The sequence below is a fragment of the Acanthopagrus latus genome, chromosome 12 (genome assembly GCF_904848185.1).
Source record: "Acanthopagrus latus isolate v.2019 chromosome 12, fAcaLat1.1, whole genome shotgun sequence".
NCBI lineage: Eukaryota > Metazoa > Chordata > Actinopteri > Spariformes > Sparidae > Acanthopagrus > Acanthopagrus latus.
In genome coordinates this window covers 10714359-10738858 of record NC_051050.1, presented here as the reverse complement: position 1 = coordinate 10738858, position 24500 = coordinate 10714359, and the positions used below count along the sequence as shown (strand labels likewise).

The 24500-nt window shown below is 42.5% G+C and overlaps 1 protein-coding gene across 1 annotated transcript in view; it reads right to left on the bottom strand.

Moving 5' to 3' along the window:
- The window catches only part of LOC119030608 (matrix metalloproteinase-17-like), an 82568-nt gene that overhangs the window by 45282 nt on the left and 12786 nt on the right, over positions 1–24500 (bottom strand). Inside the window, exons 2-3 of the mRNA XM_037118350.1 lie at positions 2533–2665; positions 2260–2395 (exon numbers count right to left, since the gene is read on the bottom strand). Of these exons, the coding sequence (XP_036974245.1) occupies positions 2260–2395; positions 2533–2665 (269 nt within the window). The remainder of the gene's footprint in view (positions 1–2259; positions 2396–2532; positions 2666–24500) is intronic.

Here is a 24500-nt window from a genome sequence, read left to right as displayed (position 1 = left end):
CATATGGAAATCTCTTCGGATCTGAGGCCAGCACATAATCCACAACTGTTCCGCCGCATTGTTCGACAAATCTGAGTGCTGTGAATACAAAGGTGCTTCACTGGACTGGAGACAAACCCGTCTTATTCCAGAGGGGGGTTAGCTGACAGGAGCTCAGTGAATGATTGGCAGCAGAACAAAGAAGAAAGAAAGTTAAAGCCCACCAGGCGGGAGGCAATGCATACACGTCTCAGTGTAGGTGCGTATAGTGTGTGTATGTGTGGGCTTCTCCAATTTCTTAAATTATGCACATACTGTATTCATATTTTGCACTCACATACACACAGTAGCCCACACACAAGCTTATTGCAGCTCGAGCTCTGATAGCTTCCTCTGCCCCTCTCTACTGTCTAACTCTGTGCTATGGTTTCTCAGGTGGTTACCATGATCATATAATTTCAGCCATGGGAAAGCTTTAGAAACATCCCTCTCTCCAACAAAGCCTCTTTGTGAGTCATAAATATAACTTTCTGAACACCTTGAATGTATTTTTTTTTATTTTTTTATTTTTTATGAAATACCGCTTGAAAGGTGGCTCTAAAAAGTTTTCCTTTTCATGGAGCACGGCAGCTTTCATCATCTTGGATTCACAGCACTCGGAATTGATTCCAACAGCGAGCCATAGTCGCGGCCAAAAACGTTTAAAAACATCCGTAGAACCCTCTCAAGGCACTCCAGCAGCATTATCCACTTCTCTGATATTGATATTCGTGTTCAGTATATCGAAAAAACAATCCTCTTTTCCAACAGATTATTTAAAACACTGCTCCTGGCAGAGCGTCTGAGAAATGAAAGGGCGACGATGTGATAAGATACTGGTGCATTTGGCAAAGCTGAGTGGAGTTCTGAACCTTCTTGACATCAGCTGAACAACAGAGGATTAGATTACAATGTGCCGAAGGAGTGCTTTGAGACATATGTAAGGTTTTCAGCTAAGTGCTGATGTTTTGTTTTTGCAGGCCAGGTTCAATTTTTACCACTTACCCCCCTTCTTGATTGCCCCCTTGCCCCTCACAACAGAAGTAAAAGGGGTAATGGTTGAAATCTCCTCTGATGACCTGCCAGTCTGCACTGATATGCAGAGTACCAAGTGAAGCAACTTCGCTGCTGGACTTCAGTGAAATTTTAGGCATCATATGCCATCCAAAGGGGGAATTAAACATTGTAACGTACAAAATTGGGACTGTCATGCACAATACGCAGCTAGAACTAGAACTAAATGCCCCACCAAGGCCCAACAGTCCCCATTAGTACTTACTCATTGCTGTCAGCTGCCTAAGTAAGCGTGATTATCTATTTATATTTATTTATGCATTGTTCCCGGAGAAAATGTCAAAAAATGAGGTATCGTGTTTGATAATGAAAATGAGATTCCAGGATCATTTCCTTTATCTGGATCTGCACCTAAAGTCATTGGGGTCGAGGCCCATCCCCCATCCAAATTTTGTGGATGTCCATTAAGTAGTTTTGGTGTAATCCTATAAACCAACCATCCAACCAACAGACAGGCACTGTTTACTGAGGTGGTAAATCAGTTTGACGTCTGCTCTAAGAAACCTCTGTTTACAGAGCCATGTAGCCCTGACACCTCACCCCAGCATCTATCCCGACAAGAATAGGGACACCCTAACTCTATGTGCAAGGGTAGGGCTAAATGGTGTCTAGATATAATTTAATACACGTTCTGTACCTTGATGTAAAGCTGAGGACTTTTTCGCAATCAGCAATTATGAATCACTTAAAACAACATTTTCTTTAGTAAGTTTAATGAGGAACCAGCGTCTCTATACATCTTCTGAGGGGACAGACGACTTTCCACAATCAGGTTGCCATTATTACAAAATGAGCCAGAATTGATCCAAAGAGCAAAAGATGTATTGCTTGAGGGAGAGACCTATAATCTAATGTACCACAGGATGCAGAGAATAGGGGGCTGGGGAGGGCGGGGGTGACTTACTGCTGACAGCACAGCAGTGATGTGATGTACTCGGCTGAATCTGTACACAACTGCGTTAGGCTTACATAACACTGATTGCACTAAAAAAGCTCAATAAGATGATTCTCCGTTAGATAATTAATACTCATCTTACCCACTATCCCTAGAGTTTGTGAGACAGCCCCGGGCCATAAGGGTGATACGAGGACAACCACCGACTATTGGTCCTTTTCAAACAAATACATTTGAAATTCAGTCGACCTTTTTGTGACATTGTTTCCTACCTCCAGGATAGATGCCTCTTATTCCATTTGTTCTGGGGAGTCAGGCCTCGTTTCCTGCGGCCCATTGTCACCTCTCCGTCAGAAACATCTGGCAGGGAACATCTGGGTGTTTTCATTAAGCCCAACGTGGCTTGGTCTGAAGAGGAGAGGAGAGGATATTTGCGTCAGAGAGCTGCTTATGCTGTACTTGTAGCCTAACCCTTATATATTTGGGCTCTGTCCAGCTACTAACTCTCCCACATGACTCCCCCATGAATAAACAGAGCCACATACCAAACACTCCGGTCTCCTTCAGCCCTCCGAACTTCTGCATGGCTTTGATGGCCTTGGTCAGGGCCTCCTTGGTCTGAAGCTGCCCGGTCACTGGGTCAGGGGGTGGGAGGTAGCCAAACTTACTCAGCCAGTCCTGGAAGGGAAAGAGTAGACACAGAGTTCATGAGTCATCCCTGGCATTTCAAAGACTCCAAGTATCCCGGAGAGGGTCTGACACCTGTTCATGTTTACAGTCTGTGAACACTGTGTCTAGCACATTCAGGTTATGTGTGAAGCATCTGTGAGTTTGTGAGTTGAAAACTGCTCTTTTAGTCTGGTAGTTTTGCTTGAGATACACATATTTAGGAAGACTTAAGTCTTTATCTGTGAGGCTGCTGGTGGAGCTTAACAGTTTCATCTACAACACAGACAATCAGGAGCAGAACCTGATCTAGATTTAACTTAAACAAATACAAGTACTGTCAAGCTTCTCTCGGAAAGCCACAACGCTATGTTGAATAGTGAATAGGTGCACCCATCATTGTTCTGTGACAGGGGGAAAAACCCTCGGCATTGTTTGTATTTCTTGAAACCAATCACACGTCCTGGGTGGTGCCATGCCCAGCATGTAGCAACAGTTCACTGTCGACATGGTGGCAGGGGAATCCTCTTTTGCTGGAAAATCCTGGACTGTTAGGGTAACCTTGTTGCTGAGTGTTACCTGTTTGTTTTCTAGTTCATCATTCTTTTCTTTCATTCTTATTTACTCTGTTTCCAGTGTACTCTCGTCATCATTGAAAATGCATGAATGCCCTTTATGAACTCCGAATGAATGACTTTAATTGACGTTTTCAGAATTCAAAGAATATAGCCGGGTAGGTCGACAAAAGAAACCAGCTCAATCAGAATCCAATTGTGTATTATATACAAAGGTTAACACTGCAGGTCCATTTTCATTTGAGACCGACGCAGTTGCTGCCAATCAAAGCAGCCCGACTGAGCACACTGCCTGGTTCTGATATGTGTGCGAGCTGACTGATTGATGCATCTGAGCCGCAACTTGAGCGTTGCTCTGTCTGTTCTTTGTGTCTCTGTTTCTCGCTTGTTCTCCCCTGAGATCCTTCTTTGTCTTGTTTCTCCCCTTCATTTCTCTCAGCTCCACCTCCGCCTCCTCTGTCCCTCCTCAGCATCTGACAGCCAGTAAGAGAAGGCAGATATTAAATAGGTTTTTGATCAGCACTCATCAGAGGTGAGTGACATGGATCGATAGGAAGTCATTCCTTTTTGTACCGACTACACTGGGGAAATCCAATTAACTCCATGACTAACTCTGCTGGCTGATGTTTAAAAATCTCTGCCGAGGCACTGGTTAAGGTTTACAGGGAAATTGAATTGACCCTCAGCAGAATCAGGTCTGGATAAGAAACAACAATTTCCTGAATGATTTTTGCACTGTGTTGCCAGGGGTATACGGGGGAGGTCAAATAATTTGAAAGAAGTTATAATTGACTCACAAGGGTTATAAGTGACAAAGTTACTCTTATACAAAAAGTTTGCAGGCATGTCTTCCATCATTTGCTGTTTGCGGAACAGTAGTAAAACTGTCCTCAACAACATCGTGAGAAGAACTCAGATGGGACGAGGAACACGGAGGATCAGACAGTTGTCTTCAGCCGAGGTTAGCAAAATTATTTGGAAGAAAAATAAGTGATTGCTATTGGTTGATATCCAAGTAAGTTGTCTGCTGTAGACGTCTTTCACTGTTTACAGACTGTCACTGTGTCCCAAATCCATATCGATTTTGAGCAGGTTTCAGTATGTACTGTTGAAAAAAGTGATAAAATATTGTATAACCACAGCCGGTTCTGGCCGCACCCAATATCATACCGCTAGAGGGGAAAAACTCTGTGGCCTTTTTGCTCAGAATGCAGCAATGGTTCCCCTGCACAATAGTGTTGGGAGGTGAGCACTTTCATTGAAATGGCTACAATCCCTACAAAAGAAAGGTAACAAGTGGCTGTCTTGTTTAGGTACTGTTAGCGACCAAGTCAGGGTTAGGGTTGTTGTTTCCCACAGAGACTTTAAAAAAGGTAACACAGATGGTTGAAGGGAGGAGAATGCTGTCTGAAACAGTCGGCCAACAGCAGACTTACACCCAGTGCTTTCCCATTGCAAGTGGGCCACCTGCTTGAAGGTGTGTCTTATACCAGTGATGCGATTGTCCCAATTCCCGCAGTACTATCGAAGAGACAACGCTAACAAAGAGGCTCTGCTAATTCACGTACAAACACATTTCATTTACCATAACTTAAATTCACAATGAAAGCTGCCCATCCCTCCCCCATTATTTAGTAATTGACAACTTTTATTATGAAGCAGCATTACAGGAAATGTTGTGTAATAGTAATGAGCTCTGGAAAAAAAAAGTTTTTTAAATGGATTAAGTCTTCAAAAACTTTTTTTTCTAAAGTTGACTTATGATCAATAATGCACATTGTATTATTTATGGCTAGTATAAAAACATCAGAAAGTATTGTAACTTCCTGAATTAACATGTACCTATGTGACCCGCTTTAGTTGTGCCTTCACATATAACTTTTTCTGTTGGAGGCACAAAACCGAAATTTAATGGTGCTCAGATTATGAAAAATATGAACTTGGGATCCTACATAGTATTCTTACCTCACAAAGAAATGAAACAGCATAAACATTTACTTAAGTTTGGCGGACCTAATTGAACCTTATGGCAGACATTTTGTTGGCCCTCACTGTTTGGTTCACCTCAACATAAAGTTGTTTATCTAAACTGATAACAACTTGTCTTACAGCTCATGTGTCTTGCCCCGCCAGACTTTGTCGAAGCAATGCTGCCAAGTGGTTTCTGTTCGAGTGCCACGAAATAGGAACCCAGGTTAGAAACAACCAGATCTCTTTACATCAAACTGAACAAAGCGTCCGTGCATGCACATCTGTGTGAATATGTAAATGTCGACGCAGACAAGGGGAAGATTAAGTTCTTCTCCGGAAGCAAGGTGTGCAAGTGATGGATTACATCTGTGCTGTCTACAAAACTGCAACTCCCCTGTTTTCACACACGACTCATAAACTCACTACATCAAACTTTTTTTTTTTTTTTTTTTGTGGAGCCAGCATCTAATTTAAACCCCGACATCGTAGCTCAGGGGAGGGGGGGGGGAGCTGTAAAAACCTGCCAGCAAGTTCAGTAACATGCTGAACACTGCTGAATTATATACAGGGGTGTCACTGTGTTGAGGTGAGATTGGATGTACCAGGCACAAGTTCAAATAGAGGAACAAAAGAAAATCAAAGAGAAGCGGAGAAGGAAAACAACGTAATTAACCACGGTTAAAGTAAGATGGCGACATCCCTCTCACAGATGGTGACAGTGACAGTTGTAAGAACAAAGCAGGAGGAAAGAGTTTGAATAATTTACATGCATCTCACTTAAATAAACCAAGAAAATAATGGTGCTTCTCTCCCGAGATCTTCATCCTTGGGATAAAGAGACGTAAAATAAATGAGCGTAGAGTGGGAGAAACAAGTCTGGCCTGCACAACAAATAACGAGCAATGAGAGGACACAGATGACTGACTGTTCTTATAATCGCTTGTTGCTTGATGTCCCCACACATACACATCTACTTACACCGTATATACGCACAAAAACAACAAAAAAAACCACACATCCAACACCTGTGCATTACTGTGTCGAGCATCCCAAATGAGAAGCCCTCTTTAAAAGCCTTTGATGCTACAGTGGTGTAAACTGTCCGCCTCGACGATTGCAGCACTGTTTTGATCGCTGCGCTGCGTTCCGCATAAAATCAGACTGTTGACTTTCTTGTGCCAGAGTTGTGAGGCAGAACCACAGAGCATCTCGGATGGCACAGTGTAGAGTTCAAGCACTGCTTCAAGCAACAAAGCAACTAATTATTCAGTCGGGAAGCTGAGAGCTTGTGAAAGAAAGATAAAGGAGACCTGGCGAATAAACGTTTGCCGTCAAAATATTAAATCAAGACTTTGAGGTCATCTGGAGAAAACACAAACAAGAAAGAAAATAATCTTCAGTTTTTATGTCTTATTAGCCTTGACACACACAGTTTAATGAAGGCTACCTTCAGAGTCTGTTTTGTGTCTCTGGCTTTGGAACAAATGCACAGTGGACCTGAGTGTCAAGGTACAACAAGTTTGCAGAAAAAACAACATTTAGAAAACATGACATCTTCCGAAAGATACAACAACTTTTCACAAGACACATCAATATTTCAGGTGTGCTGTGCAGTGCGGTTGAGTTTTTTCTGATATTGTGCCTTCTGAAATGTCGAATGAAAAGAGTCCTGGTTGCACATGTCGTTCAGCAAATGATATAGAAGTATTTGTAGAACTAACACAATACTCTTCACTGTAATCAAAATTAGTGAGTGTTCAGCTTTAATGGGCACAACGTCTTTTTACAAGTATTTTACATCCTCTCTCTGTTGGTATTACAATATGGTCAGATATCGTGTTCATCCATCATCACATCTCCACTCATGATCGGTGCGATCTGTCCTTAAGTGTGTACAAGTGACTCAGAGAGACACTCGCCGATGAATGTAAACATTCATCAGATAACAAAGAAATGTGACCGTGGGTTTGCCCTGAAGACGATGATAGCTACAACACCCACATTAACTTTCTCCTTTTTCCTCTTTGTTTCCTCCCTGCAGTGAAGTCAGAGCTCTGGCTCAGCTGCAGACCAGCAGCCCTGAAGCTGGAATTCAATGACTTCAACAGGGCAAACGCTCGCTGACGTGTGGGCTCGACCCCATGACCCAGCTGAGGCCCGGGGGGTCCTCAACGCTTAGCCTCATTGCTGCTCGAATGACCAGTTCAGTCCTGGTGTTTTATCAGTCAGTCTGACTTGTGCGTTCAAGCCCTCCTGAATTAAATCAATGAAATATGTTAATGTAGAATTAAGTAAAACGCCTTGAGGTAGTTCTTTTTTCTGAACAGAACAATACTGCATGTGATCGAAACCAAACATATTGCTTACATGTGTCAGTTAATATGTTTCAAGACAGTTGACATAACTATCAAACGTCATAGGTTGGTTGGCCTAACTTTTTCCTTGCAATACCAACTCCTGGTAACTAAATATAACCATAAACACTTGAATTTTTTTTTATGGTTACATTGACATTTTGACATTTAGTTTCAGATTCAAGATGAAGAAAGTGTCGTGGTCTTGGTCATCAGACTCAGCCTTAATTGGTGAAAACTACCTTTCATCATTTTAACAGTAGAACCAAAAGTGTCAAAACGTTGAACAGCAAAGAAAATAACACTGGTAGAAGTTTCTTGGGCGAACGCCATGAAACATCTCTGTGTAATCAAAGTGCCTCCTACACTATTTTCCGAGTAATAAGTTTGGACATTTTAGAAAATACGGCTATTTTGTTTGCCCACCAAGCAACAGATGAAAAGGTCAATAGCGCTCTCATGTTTGTAGAGTAAGTAAGAAGCTAACTTTAGCCCAGCACAAAGACTAGAAATGGGGGGGAAGGAAGTGAAAAAAATCAGCCTTAAGCATCTGTACAAACACCCAACTCCTTCACTGATTTTGACTGATGACAGTATTTCCTCAACAGTATTGGCGACACATCAATGCACCTTCCCTTATTTGTCAATTGAATCCCCTAAAAACATTTTTTTAAATCAGCATCTTGAGTCTTGAATGCACATGACGATATGCCAATGCTGGAATGATTTTGGTTACTACACATTAAAGATTTCATGTACTTGTCAGTCAAGTCCGATCAAAAACAAACCCTGGACCGTCTTGATGGAGCCAACTGTCTGAGTTTTTGAGTGTTGAGTAATACTTTTCATAGTCATTCATATTTAATGTTATAGAGAAATACTTTAAGCTACATTTAAATTCGTGTTTTGAAAAGTCTTTAAGTCTCCTTCATAGCACCATCATTTTTTCCCCAGATGCCTCCTCCATCAACTCAACAGTCATGTTTGCGTAAAAACGTCATTAGTGGCACAGAGTCCCTCCAGTGCACTGTGGAAAAAACAAACAAAACAAAAACAAAAACAAAAAAAAACAACGACACACCCGTGTATCCCTTCCTCCTCCAGCAGCATCATTGGAATCCTGGCAGCTGTGCAGGATTTAATCAATCTGCACAATGCTTCATCTCCGTCAATGAGCTGACATTTATCATCCACTGTATACTTCGCGGGAGTCGGGGCTGCACCGATGCAACAACAGTCACATCTCACCCAGCACGTAACCCCGGCTCAAGGCGTCAACGTGCGCTCTTTTTTATTAACTTTTTTCCATCTTCCACGATACCTCAAGTCCCTTTGTTGTTGGTATCAAGATGTATGAGACATGAGACAATAGAACACTATCAGCCAGCAATTCAGTGGCAGCATATTAAACAACCCAATACCGTCTGATGTATACGGCGTCCATACGACAACCTAAATATAAATGTATATTTTGCCAGAGTTTGGTGTTGACATTGAGAGATTTGCTGAGTCTTTAGTCATGTGCAATGTTTTTGTTCTCTCTCACTCACAGTGCCGCCAACAATTTCTGCCCAAATCTTTTCTTTTTTATTTGAGCATGGACCCTAAGCACGGCGTGAAATTCAAAAGCTGCACGCTCCTGCGCCAGTTTTGTTTTAAAAAAACAAACCAAAATAGAATATTGTCAGTCTCCTGCTCCTCAAGTCATGAAGCCAAACTAAAGATGTTTCAAACCAGCAGGAGAAGTTCAAATGGGCAGCCAATAATGCGGAAACTTGTCTCTGCCAAAATTAGTGTTCTCCCGTGGTACGGCGCCCTTGGTGTGTGCTCCTCTTGTGCACTGCGCATCTGTTTTTATAGCTGTTTTTGGACACCCATAAGAAGTTAAAACTCTTCAGCACAAGTCACCGGACTGCACTGCTCAGCCACGCCACGCCACGCTTGGCCGAGGCAATTTGCACACAGCGCACACCGTCACGGCATGGAAAAACTAAATGCGCTGCTCCATCTGTGAGAGGGCAGGGAGCACAGCTGATCATACGGTTTGTCTGTTTTATCTTTTACTGCGGTTAAAATGTTGACTTTATATTGCCAAAACATCTAAAGAAAAAAATGCTTTTTTTTTTTTTTTTTTTTTTAATGTAGTAAACTCTGGTTTATAGAATGTTTGAAATCAGTGAGCAGGGATCATTTTCTCTCCTGTACAGTATCATGATATCAACCATCTCAGACTCCCAACTAGTTGGCAATGGCGAAATGAGGATGTTTGAGGGGCATGGGTGAAAAAAAAAAACATGAAAAGGGCACCAGCTGCATGCTGTGGGGTACCAGCCTGCACAAAGTCATTATACATTTAAGGCCACCTGTAGGGCACTATAAGTTTACGTTCAGTGTCTGTCAAAACACACCGTATGTATCCTTTAAGTCCAATTGATTCCTTTCCTTTGGTGAAATGTCTTCAAGAAATTGAAGTCCAGCAGCACTCAGTATTTCCCTCCTCATGTGACATTTGCAAAGCCTGCTTTGTTTACATCTGTCTTGACTTGCTAGCAGCCTCCTTTTTCACTGCCTTTGTTGGCACCTCTCAGTAGATCTGTGGATCTATATAGTGTGAAGCTATTTGCAAAAATGTGCACCAGGTAACCCCCATGTGTCTACATTTGCACCCTCATGCACATGCATGAGACAACAAAAGAAAAACACCCATTTTTAAAAACACTGCTATAGTGCTACCAGTGGTCATAAAGTCCACAGAGTGCCTTTATTTAAATGCAGTTTGAAGCCCAGCAAGGCCCTTGAGCTTGAAAGTTGAAAGAAACCTAAACCTTTTTTTTTTTTTATAACCAACTATACAAGACATGAAACAAGCAGAAAACACAGAAGACTAAATCTCTCCCTTTGCACTCCCTTGGCTGAGAAAAAAATGACTGCACCACAGCACAGTACATGCATATACATAAACCTGTTTCTACCTATTAATATGTACATATATGCAAACATTAGGGGTGTAACGGTGCACAGAAGCCGATGTTTAATATGTAACTCTGTTTTGGGGTCACGGTTCTGTACAGGTTTGGTGCACAGGGGACAAAGTAACAAAAAATCCCAAATGCACAACACTAGGGTTATTTTCAGTTCTTTTCAACAGACCAGTTCTCGAGTTATAGTTTGTTCCACCCACTGTAATGACTACCTGACATACGCTCAGCAGGAAACAGCGAATAAACACAATATTTTCACGCAGGGTTGACGCAGAACGTGACAACATCGTGTAAACGTGTTTGTCTTCGGGCCCCCCGTCTGTTTTCACATGAAAAAAACTGCTTCAGAACGGCAGAAGCAAGTCGTCGGATTTGCAACTGACACATCTGGGTGAAGCCGTCCGATATGTGATCGCATGTTTGACGCGTTTCCACCCACATACAACTGCTGAACAATGGAGACACAACCTGTCCACGTCCCATCTTCACAGCTGATTTGAAGGAAACAGGCAGTTCACTGGGGTTGTATTGTGTCTTTCTTCTTATGCTGTTGTTGTTTAATGGGGGTTGAAGGACGGCATTTTGGTGCTTTGTCCACCACCTATTGGATTGGAGACTGGACCACAAAGGTTAAACTCTTACTTGTTGATACATACTCTTGTGATGTGTACGGAACCATGACGTCCGTAGAGGGATGGTTACATGTACCTTTACCCCATCTTTCTTCAGAATTGCTTTTTTGCCTACATTAGAGTTGTTTTAATTGTCCACCTTAATGCATCCGCACAGGCTTGACACTGCTTTGTGTTCTCTCTCTCTCTCTCTCTCTCTCTCTCTCTCTCTCTCTCTCTTTCTCTCACAGCAACGTTTTGCTTTCTTCTTCAGAAATATGTTTTATGAAGTCGTTTGAGTTTTTTTCCCACCGGCTTTTCTGTTGTCATAACAGCAGGTGTGCTGCGTGGGCAGGAAGCTCGCTGTTAATAATGCGGCCGATCAAAACCAATGTGCACCGAACGACATCGCAACAACCGGGTTCACTGACAAGTTTGTACAAAACAACTACGCAAGTAGGCCTGTATTAAATAAGGGACGTCACATCACAATCAGTGCATTTCCAGGAGAGATGTGACACCAGGGAGTGTCTTTCTCTCACTCTCTCTCTCTGTAAAGCATGTGTGATTGACAGCAGGTAGGATAGGAAGACTGACGGCAGATTGCCCAATACCAAAAAGTGTCTGCAAATTATCCAGCTATTAATATACCTGGGTTTCCCACACATAGACCCAAGCCTATGTGTGGGAAACACTGCCAGACATTTCACATACTTAACATTGTTAAGTGGTGTTTCCTTGTTGCCCCTTGTCCTGAATTAATTATACATCCATGGGGGTTAGGGTTACATGCTGACACTGGTCAAATGACCTGACCTAAAACACAAAAGCATTGGTTGGGGAAAAAAAAAAAAAAAAATCAACTTTCTTAAAAAGTGGACCTTTTAAATTATCTTGAAAGAATGCATTGAGAGAGATTCTGTTCTAAATGATACCTCTAGACACAGCTCTGGAAAAGACAAGCTTGCATACACACAACAGATATCTCACAGTCTTCATCCATGAGGGAGCAGTACCTTCTACAGGCTTCGGTTTATTTATACAAGCTTGCAACGCATATTCATGTACTTAAAAGTTCATGCGCACGCATTACACAAACACACATTAAAAATCTTTTATTTATATCCTCATAGGACATAACACATGCGGCGCACACACGCTGCCTCTGACTTTCTCACACATAGACACATAATTGAGGCGTAGAGTCGGTATTATAGACTTTGACTTATGTTCGGTACGTGCTGCAGTATCCGGATGTGAAGGATAATTTATCTCCGTAATCCTGAACCCTGGTCCCCGTAATCCTTTAATACAGTAAAGTGTGGAGTACACAAGCTACGGACTCAAAAGAAATGTTCAGGCTGAAAGAAAGACAGGCAGAAAACGAGTATAGGGCCCTCATGTAGCCCTAAAGGAGGTTTTCACAGTGGGCCCACATCTTTCTCCACCTCATTAGTCTATGATATTTACAGTATATACTGGTGTGGTATATTTTTAGTACTCCTGTATAGAGCTTGTCGAGAGGCAGCACTGCCTGGCATAGGAAATTAACCCAGCTAATTAAATTATTTGCTTCTCAATAGCAACGTGTGGCTGTGGACAGAGCAAACAGACGAATGCTTAAATGACTGACTGCAACAAAGCTGATTGTCCAAGCCAAAGAAAAACATTTGAGGTAGCCTGCCAAGCGTCATGTGTGTGAGACATTGATTAATGTGGGTGCGGATTCGAAGTGTTGCCGAGTGGCCGACGCATCGGTGATGAGTGTAGCGCTTGAAACAGGAGGGTTGAGACGGAGAGGCAGTGTGTGTGGGTGAGGGAGCTTGAAGAAAAAAAAAAACTGACATGTGTTTATGTGATTTAATACATTTTCCTGCTTTGTGTTTGGTTAATGCAAATCTGTCGTATTACATCCCCCACCACAGCCGGTTGTGAGGAAAGGGGGGGGGGTTCCTACAGCATGAGACTTATCCGCATTAAGCTGGTTAAATTTTAAAGTGCATTTTCCCCCTCTGTTAAGGTCTTTCGCCCACAGTTTACTGGGAAGCTTCTCCAGGATAGATAAATCTGAAAGCGCTGGCTTGGTGTTCCGTCGTCTGACAACAGTCACAGAGCATGGCTGCATTAAAACGCAGTACAGGTGACAGCAGAGACGGAGAGGATTTAAAGGTTTAAAGCCTGAATTGAAATCAAATTCAGTCATCCCAGTCAAAAATAATGTCAGCGTGTTACTAGTTCTGTTTTTGATTGATTGACAGCAGCCAGCAGTCTTAGCTCTGGTTTATGTGATACTGCCATGTTGGTGTTGCTCCTGGCCCATCAATGCAAAGCTAGATTTGTCACCCAGGAGACTGGGTTTGTTTGGTTTCAGTTCTACTTTGGTTCATTCGTCATTGCTAACAACCAACTTTTCAGCTCAAGCCAAACACTAACCCACTTTAACATTGACCTACAACTCAGCTTAAACAAACTAGCTAAACATGAGTGCCTGCCTAATGTTATTAGCTAAATAGATTCTCTGGCGGACTTGTAGGTCAGAGTTTGCAGTGTTGTAAATGAGTCTTAATTCTAATAATGAACTGTACAATTTAACACTACAAGAGTCAAAATGCAGCATCAGTCACACTTATTTCTTTATAATTACCAATGTCAGACCTTTAACATCACATCCTGTTTTTGGCCATTGTACACACACACACACACACACACACGCACACACACACAGTTCCACCACTATGGTCTCACCACAACAACGTCACTCAAAAGCAGAATCGTTTTTGCCCTCACGTGGCCTCCTCCGTCCCACAATACCTCCCTGTTTAGCCCTGACAAGCAGCTGCTGAGTCCCATCATCTCCAGCCGCACTGACAGGAAATGAGTCACTGGTCACATTTAACCTCACGACCTCACTGACTCTCAAAAGGTCACGGAGTAGCGCAGTCCCTTATAGTGTTTGTATTGTTCGTCACTACCTCGAGGAAGAGGCCAGACCTTTGACTGACCTCCTGGACTTTTAAAAGGTTATGGCTCTGCACTGGAATGAGAAGAGAAAGTTGTTGAAGTCATCTGAAAAGTGAGTGTTGCATTGAAAGTTTTGAAAGGCCACCATGTGAGTTCACTAATTAAAGCCAATAAAGTGCGATGAAGCTTTCTCTCGTCTCTTGGGTGTTCTCCGCTGACGGCAAAGCATGGAGACAGGATTGTTCTTTTGCTTTCAGAGGAGAAAGAGGGAGCCGTTCGGAGCAGAAAATGTGACATTTCATACCCACAATGGAAGCACTTAAAGATCTGCGGCTACAGGTTGTTATCTTAATCTGCAGGGAGCATCAAAATTTTTGACTTTGACCATTATAATATAAAGACCTTTTTAAATCCATCTCACCCGAGCGCCTGAGTGTTACCTGAGTGACTTAGAGTAGCTTTCATTGCTGCCTGTAGAACACCACTCACGGCAAACTGGAGCTCGTTCAGAGATAATCAGTTGACTAAAAGCTTGATGTCCCGAATGTACCCCTCTTGGGAGATTACGTCTGAGTATTACTGTTAAAGGGAGCAAGTTGGAACGAGTTCACTTTTGAGTGACAGGGACTTGGGATCTAACAACAATAGCTGATGAATCTAGAAACCTTCAAAAATGACCGTGTGCACAGAAGCAGGACACTAAAGAAGATCCCTGAAGAAGCAAAATGGAACTCAGCCATGATAAATAATACAAGACCTATCCAAGGCTTTTTCTAAGAGTGCTGGAGGAGTCAAAATGACATCAAACTGTCTTTATAAACTTCCACATTCCACAGGGCTTTATAGCAGCCTTAGTGTTGGTATGCTTATATGTTAACTTCAATCCCTTTCTATTGTGTTTCTTTTAAAAAGTTAGTCAACAGCTCAATCCCAATTCCCCTACCCCTTATCCCATCTTCAAATGTGCACTCATCCCACAGGTCATCAGCGGTCCTTCATGGTCTCTTACATAAACAGGTGCGACCAGACATTTGCAACATGCCGTCTTTAGCTGTGGTAATTTCAATCCTGGTATTATCGCGATGCCATTTGCCATTCACCTGACGGAGAAAGAATCATGGACATTTGCAATCCGTTCCCCAATCGCAATTTCACACTATCGAGTCAAATGAAAAAGAACACCGCTTCATTACCTGGCTGCTACAGACCCTGTCAGTCTGCACTGATATTAGAGGAGTGGTACCAAGTGCAGCGACTTCGCTGCCGGACCAAAATTAAATTTCAGGCATCATATTATGAGAAATGTACCACTGAAATACGGCAGAATGCTGGACACAAATCAGCAATAGCACTGTAATGTCAGTTAGCCAGTTAGCAAATGAGACATCACAAACTTGTTTTATGCTTGTTAAAAAGAAAAGGGCCGTAATGCGTTAAAACATGAGAGAGTTCTCATAACCCTCGGTTTGCAGCGTGCCTCTGAAAAACAATAATCGGAGGGCCGTGTAGCCCCAACACTTCCCCATACGCCTCTAGCCCAACAACAACTGGGACGTGTATTGGGATCGAGCCAAAGCGTTTAAGGAGCCCAGTCCAAAAAAATATTTTGCTGCCAAGGAGGAAAATACATTTCAGAATGCAAACAAGCCAAAAGCATATCCCTATACCCTTATGGCAGGAGCAGACCGTGAACAAAAACATCAGCAAAGAACTTACTGGAGTCATGAAATACCGAGATGTGGGGCTGCAAAAATGCTAACAGCGAGGGAAAAATGAGCCAGTATGTGACTGACGGGCAGAAGGAATCTGCTGTTAAGTTGAAAACATACCTGGACAAGCTGTAACAATGTGGGACTTAAATTATGTTGCAGTGGAAGCATCTCACACTTTGTTTTACAAGGGGAAACACTTCAAGACTGAGGATTTATCCTCGGTGCTGATAGTACCTCTGGGAAGCTGCTCGGACAGATAGTGTTTCTACAAAGCACAAAATCTATTCTATTCCGACACCAAGTGATGGAAAAGCTTGTCATCTCATAATCGCGCAAATGGTGCGACAGGAAGTTTCTGCCTTTATGTGGAACTGACAGAATGATGTTAGGTCACAGTGTCACGATGTAAGTGGTAAGATATAGATAGAGATCAGATGAAAATCAAACGGAAAGGCCTCAGAATTAATTAAATCTGCCGATGTAGAAACTGCTTTGACTACACAGAGAGTCTCAGCTAAGCGACATGCGAGCCGACACACATCACACAGATGTAAACATCTCAACCAAAGCCATCTTCTGCTTCTTATGTTGCTCAACACTAAAGGATTTCTCCCAAGCAAATCTTATCAGAACACCCATGGGTGCCAGCGCACGAGATGCTATCATTATTCAAAGCAGTCGTAGCAGCCTCCCCAATTTGCACGACCGGCTCGCCCAGAGAGAGAGGCGGTTTACTTAAAAGTGTTACAGCGGGATGGCGTTGGATCCAAGGACTGAAAGCTTAAGTGTGTTTGACAGCGACGCTCCTGAAACCATTGCACTGGCGTAACCCTGAGCGTAAACACAATTCGCCGAAGAAATGAAGGATTTAGTCTCATTTGCGCAAACAGATAAGATCAAAGAGGGAGAGCATGAGGAGGAGATGGAAGGAGAGGGAAATTGGGGGTGACATGCAGCCTGAATGACGCGTTTAATCGAACAGAAAATTGAGGCTGGATTGCCAGGCGCGCAAAAAGGAGCGAGGATTAATTCATGCCGAGAAATCATTCGTCTACTCTGATCCGTTTCCCTCACCTTTCATCTCGCTTCCTTAAACTGAACATGACCTCTCTCTCCATCGCTCTCCTTCTTTGACAAGCACGTGTGTGTTCAAGGTATACAGCTCGCACTTAGTTTTCTAATTGTGTGAAATCCTCCGAGTGGAGCTAATTTTTTTTTTAAATGAAGCCATCCAAACAGCTTTTGCAATCTATAAAAAAAAAAAAAAAAAAAAGTCCCATGTTTTCATTAACTGTCATATCTGGTGAATTAGCATAAAAACATAATTTAATACTGGCCTGGAATTGCTTCATTAGACAAAAATGTTTAAGGGACACTGTTTGAATTAAGATAGGCATGTAATCATTTGGATTAGTCATTTGTTTTAATGAGTACACAGAGTTGAATGTGGTCAGAGTAAGAAAGTGAATGCCAAATTTAGGGATTGTTTAATTGAGAGAGATAATATAACTAGAGAGCCGAAGCTACAAAAAGATCATTGCCCAGTTTGCTGCAGCGATTTGAACTCAAGCCGGCCGGTCACCGGTTTCAACAGCCAATCAGCTGCTCAAACTTAAGTCAGTTGTTTGAAATAGTTTTTCAAAGGTTTCCAATTTTTAAAAAAAAATTACAACTTCACTGCTTTCCCTTTGCTTCGCTCATTCACCTTGACTCTCTGCCCCTCACACTTATATTTTGATCTATGGTGTCACAGTGCATCATTTGAGACACTTGAACATCTAATGATCAAACACTGAAAACAAATCTAAGCAAAGATTTGGAATAGAAGTACATAGAATCATTTGTATGGATGAGATCTACCATCTCATCTCATCGTATTGCAGTGAACTGGCAGGTTTTCAAAAGTAGCTGTAAATTTCATCTAATCTCTCTGCAGGCCTTGAGAGAGAAAAGTCTGAACTTTCAGAAGTTGAAACTGAAGTTTCAGGCCTTGAGCCTCATCACTGCACCACAGCTGCAGTACTGACCTATTATCAGGTATCTAACGTGCATAGCTCAGAGGAAACATTCAAATGTCTAATCACAGAAAAACACTTTTAACATTAAAAATGTTGTCCCTGCTACTTCTCTGCATCGTCCAACACCACTTTTTGCAAATTAAAAGAGGTTTAACTGCACAACTAACCAATATCCATAAACAGCACGTACAGTACATCTCTGAGACAACATCCAAGAAGGGTTAGTGTTATACAGCTGTGAAGTTAACGCATTATATCAGCCAACAGAAGTTCAAAATCATATCTGGAAGGAAGAAATGGTATCGTATTTCTACTGGTAAACCAGTCTGATATTGATGTGATTCCTGGGGCAATGCCGATCTATAAGTATCTGAACTTGTGTAGAGTCTATGGAGTTCATTGTGCATACACTGTCTTTTGTTCTCTCCACATTGTTCTCCTTCTCCTTTGCATCATTGGAAGCACATTTTGAGTCGGAGCAGTAGAAAGTTGATCCTCAGTGATCAATTTCTTACTGCAGGAAACGCAACTTTCAGAGACGTGGGAGCATAAAAATCTGGCTGAGTCCGGTTTACATCACTCTCTTTGTTCAAGAAATGAATATTGTTCTGTGAAAATCAGGTAAAAAAAAAACAGAACAATGAGCCTCATGTTACTGAGGGGGACCCAAATCCGTGCCGTCACTTTGTTTTTTGTACCACAAATAATCTGGCCCGCTTGATTTAATTAGCTCTATTTGTATATATATTAATATTTCCAGTAAATCCACAATAGGTTTAGCACGTAGCACTGCCTCTGCACAACATAACTGTGACAAAGCCCCTGAAACAAGAAGGCGTTGGAAGGAAAACACTATAAGCTCTTATATCCTTTTATGAGTCGACCCAAAACACATGATCAGTGGAATGTAACTAAGGACATTAACTTAAGAGTCGATTTAGCACAACATCCAGGTACTCTGCAACCTACATTTTAGGGCATTTAGCAGTTGCCTTTATCCAAAGTGACTTACAGTAACTCATACATACATTCAGACACTGATGGTTGTGGCTGCCATGCAAGGTGCCAACCAGCACATCAGGAGCAGTTTGGGGTTCAGAATCTTGAAATTTTGACATGCAGACCAGGGGAATCAAACCAGCGACGTTCAGATGACAAGATGCTGGCAACTTTTTACTTCTTCTCAACTACATCTCAGGGGCAAATATTGTACTTTTTTACTCCACTACATTTGCCTGACTGCTTCTCTACGCACTTCCTGTCAGGTGAACACCACGAATCTCCAAATTTGGTGCTTCTGAATTGTTCCGATAATGAGGAAGGCTAAATGTTCGCCCTTGGGTAGATAAAGTTCTCCTCCTTCTTCACTAAATGAACTGTTTAAGAACCTTGGATTACTAATCTCAGATTCAGCTATGCCCCAACACAAACGTAAGTACAGCTGTTTGTCGGAGTTCATGAAAAGATGAAAGATAGAGGGCAGCGTCACCAGAGTAACTGCTCACTGCTGAGAACTCAACTCAGCTCAACCGCAATCTTCTTCTTCCACAAACATATCAATGCAGCAGCAATATAGTATTCCAAAAACATCAGATATGATAGTAGATCAATGACAGGAGACATTTACCTGCAGAATGAGCAATGAGTGTGATGCTCAATAATGCTGCTGATGTATAATCGTATAATAATAAAAAATAATTTCATGCTTTTACTGTCAATAGATAAGTTTAAGTAAGTGTTAAGTGCACAGTGTAAGGGATATACAATAATGAAACCACATGCTGCTGATCCATGTATATTATAGACTAAATGATTGAATAAACCAAAGGTATCTGCGACTCTGAGGAAGACAGAAATGAACCAATTGTCCTTGGCGTTTTTGCCACCAGCAATAATACTACTTGGAAACACTAACAGGGGGAACGCTGTCTGTAGCTACTGTAAGTGAGGGATCTGGCTACTTCTTCCACCACTGCAAATACCCGTGACAGGAATGAACACTCAGACTTACAGTCCTTCTCTTAGCAGGGGCTCTGCTGCAAAATAGGTCAGGACGAAGTCTCAACTTTGTGCCTGTCCATCTTTGGCTTCTAATGCTAAACATCTTGTCAACTCAACAACACAAGTTAGCTTCTGTTATGGCCAGAAGGGATACACAAAGACACGGACATGTATCTAGTTTGGCTTTGTTCCACTCGTGTATGTTGATGAGGGTTCGATACAGCACCTAGATCCACTCATTTAATTTAATTGGGAGACGATACTTTCCATTGGAATGTGTTATAATTTAACTACAATATATTATAGATTGTGTGCAGTGAACAGGAAACGAGAAAACAGACAGAAGGGAAGGGAAAGTCATCCGTTAGCTTACAGCCCACTATGTTGAAGCAGATGGAACATGTGCCACCCTGCTGAAACACTCAATCACTTCTCCTCAGGAACTGTTTTGCTCTTCTGCACATAATGGGACACAAGTCTGACTTGTTGAAAATGATTCTGTACATTCTGGCGGATGCGCTTATTCAGACACCCGGTTTCCATTCAGTTTGAGGTGTGAATGTCATTTCCTTGACACCTGGAGGGGGGGAATCTGTCCTAATTTACATGTTTGTGTGTGTGTGAGAGCGTGACAACGGGGATTAAGATGTGACTGTAAGTGAATCATCTAATCCCTGGTTTAGGAACAGCTGGTTTTCCAGAAAAGCTGCGGCTCAACTCCTGTCTGTTCCTGGAGGCAGCAAGGAGGAAGGTGTAGAGGCAGAGAGAATACAAAGAGGAAATGACACCGAGACAAGAGGGCTGTATGAGAAAGGAATGGAGAGAAGGAGGGAGAAAGACGACGCAGATAATGCTCAGAGGGAAAAAGTGAAGACCAAAGTGAAGTGAGGACAGAGTGGAGACAGCGGAGAAAAGACGGGTTGGATCGAGAATGTGAACAACAGGAGTTAAAGGGAAAAAGAAAAGGGTAGAAAAAAGCATTGTGATTTTTTGAAGAAATAAGAAAAGGGGGCACATTTGCACACCAAACCTCATGGTTTCTTCTTGTGTGTGATATAGTTTGGAATGATGCAAACAATGAATGACCTTTCACTGGCTTGATGATTTGAAAATTTTTTCCTTTGTTGAGACTGTCAGTCCCTGGCTATAGTCAGAAGATTTTGGTTTGCCCTGGGCAAAATTTGCTTCATCTGTTCCAGCAGCAACTCAGCTCCATTTCCGAAGCCAACACGCTGCATCAGCGGCATTCCTGTGTATGTTCAAGTCTTATCAGCTCTGCTGTTGCAGGCCTGTCAAGCCCATCCAATCGTCTCATCACACTCATATGAAAAGATTGGACAGGCAACCTGTGCGTCTATCTATGTACCTGCCTGCCAGTCTGCACCTGCTCTGCCTCTGTACACACTGAGGATGACTGAGGTCTCCCACACTGCCAGGCAGATATATTTCTAAAGTTTACGAGCTAGCGGCACATGAAGAAAGCGCAGCCAAAATTGTACAGCTTGTTTGACAGCGGTGAGTACTAACACCAGCAATGTTCATTATTTACACAAATGATGATAATGTTAGGTGTTCTCTTACATGTGAGTGTGGTAGTTGGATACAGTTAGCGATAACAACAGCACGCTGCACTCACAGTGCACAGCCTCTTGGCGTGTTTTCAATAGCTAGCTAACTCAGCAGCACAAAGCACACAGGCCCCGAACCAGAGAGCGTGTGAGCAGCAGAAGCAATGCCAGACTGTTGTTCTGCCGCTAATACAGTAGCACAAAGCAGCGCTTGAACCAAATGAACACACCTGATGCAGCAGCGACAGACTTGTTCAGCAGCTTACCCAGTTAGCACAAAGCACACACACCTACAGCTGAAGGAACAAGTGTTGCACTGGTTAGCCTTTTCAGGCTGCGGTAGATTAGAATTATACATTCATTCCCTGCTGGTTTTCTACAGTCTTTAATACCCCCTGCTTTTAAGAGTATGCAAAAGAGAGACACACATATTTCACAAATAAATAATTCATAATTCATAGAAAAGATTCATAACAAACAAAGTCCTTGTTGGTTATCCAACCGTTTACACAGTATGATGGGTCAAGTTTTTGTGACTGAATGACAGAGTAAGTGCGGGGCGGAAAAGGATGGAGAAGGAGAAACAGGACTTAAAGACAGATTAAATAGATTAAGGTAAACAAACTGACGAAGCCAATTAGAACATCCCCCCTGTAACTGGAGCTTAATTTAACAGGCATACGTTTCAGTGGCTCCACTGAGGGAACAAGCCCCCAAACCTTCTTTGAAGTTCCTCGCTCCATGGCGGTAATGTGGCATGGCACCCAGCCAAAGCCCACAAACACAAGGATTTAATAAAGCTCGCCCCAGCATCCCCTTGATAGAGAGGATAAGGGACAGCGATGTAAAGCTGCACACAGATACACAAGCACACAAGCACATGCGCACGTGACAGATTCGAACCGTCACAGAGTCAGATCTTCAATTTATTCGTTTACTGTGTCTGTGTGTTTAACTAACTGCGCCTCTGGGTATTTCAAGCTACCCATGTGAGCACATTTAAGACTGTAAAATTCAATATTTGCATGTAGTTTCAGAATCAAGAAGGAAGTTTTACAACTTTGAGAACAAAAAAAAAAAGGATTATATTCGGTCCAGCCCAGAGCTGAAACAATTGGTCGATTATTAATTAATGTCGATCATCAGTGGTGGACTAGTGGTCTAGGGGGCACCACGATGGCTGATTGACCTGTTGGCTGGAAAGAGGAAGCCATCTGAAGATGTGCCTTTGGGGTCTGGGAAATTGCAATGAGCATTTTTCACAATTTATTATTTTTTGACATTTAATAAACTATAAAATGAATCAATCAATCAAGAAAATAATTGATGGCTGCAACACTACTCCAGTCGCAGTTCAGACAGGGTTTGAGGGTTGTTCTTTAGCTGTATTTCACTGCATTATCTGACAGGAATCTAAAAACTACATGAGAACAAAAGGTCATTTTTCTGTCAAAGCCTCAATCGATCAGCCTCAGCTAATCAAAATCACATGCAGATTGTTTTCCATCTCTGTGACCCTCAAGGATATGGAAAACGTCAATCAAATCCCTTTCACAGAAACAAGGGACAATGCATATTATTAAATACCATTATATTACCCTGCTCGTGTATGTATATACTGAACAGCTCTATAGGCATGTATTTATGCACTGTCCTTGTACGTGGTAAAATAGCAGCCATGTGTTGCTGAAGTGATCCTCACAAAGACGACAATAGTCTCTCCAGTGTTGGCTGAGCAATGCTGGCAACTGGCATGTTCACATGCAGAAATTCCCACACATACAGGCTCTATATGTGTTTGACTCTATTTTTAGCGGGGCCCGGTTCTTTACACTAACCCGACCGCAAGATTAAGCCTGTAGTCGTCCAGACTGTAGTTCACACAATCACGAGCACCACTTGAAATCCAGCAGACTGTTAGTGGCTCATTACTTTCAGTTGATAGGAACTTGAGTATCAACACTGGGCTAAAAGAAAGTGGGCCTAATTGCCAGTGATAGTTGGATGAAGACATAGCTTATCTCTGCCACCCACTCAACCCCCCACTCAACCCCCCCCTCTCCTTCCCCACTCTTGTCTAATTCTCTTCATTTCACTTGGACCGTGAGAGAAATGAGATCAGGAGCACATAACGGTCTTGAAGTTGACTCCATGGATGATAAGCGATCGTCCTCATCCATTCCCTTTCCCTTTCTTTGGTTTTTTTCATCATCCACTCCGCTGTGACTTGGTATGAAATGACAAATGCTAATGAGAGACAAGCTATGAGATCACCACTGAGGCAATGATGGGCGCACACGCGCACGCACACACACACACTCACACACACACAACCATGCACACACGCATTTCATGGAGACACAAGAGAAGGCGCTGACATGCACACAGACACACGGAACCGCATTTATGATAATTCTGCCAGTTTCTGCAAGCAATTTCAGAGTGTCTTTGTTGCCGCTCTCTGGTTTTCTTGATCGTGCCATTAAAGCCGTCTACTGAACATTCGGCTGGCAGCGCTATAGATTATTTTTGGTCCGAGCATGCGAGCCAGCGCAACACCAGAAACCACTGTAATTACAAGATCTGGTCGGTCCTTTGAATAGCAATGGAAACCAAATCCTTGATCTGGTCGAAGACAAGGGGGAGAGGCGGGGCTCCCGGGGTTAAAATAGAACTGTCCACATGGAGTTGATTTGAGGTTTTCTATATGGGGAGCCCTGGAGTGGGCCTGCTCAAGTAATGAAGTCAGTTGGAGCCAATGGAAAAAAGACTGTATCGCGTGCAGCTCCGTTGTGGCAAACAGCACTCACTTGACCACAGTATTAAACCCACCACTACTGTAAAACCAAGCAGAAATAGCTGGGGAACAACTCTGCTGTGTTGTGACTACAGACTGATGTTTTAGATCCACACTTTTGTTTGGAAATGAAAAGCAAGTAAGCTGATAGGATGCAGCGTAGGTAACACAGGAGAGACTTTAAGTGCTATATCTGGACCTCTCATCCAATATAGCACCTCTCATGCGAGAGGTGAAACATCTTCAAGAAACTGCAACAAGTACAGTTGCCTACGACACAGCACTATGATCTACCATG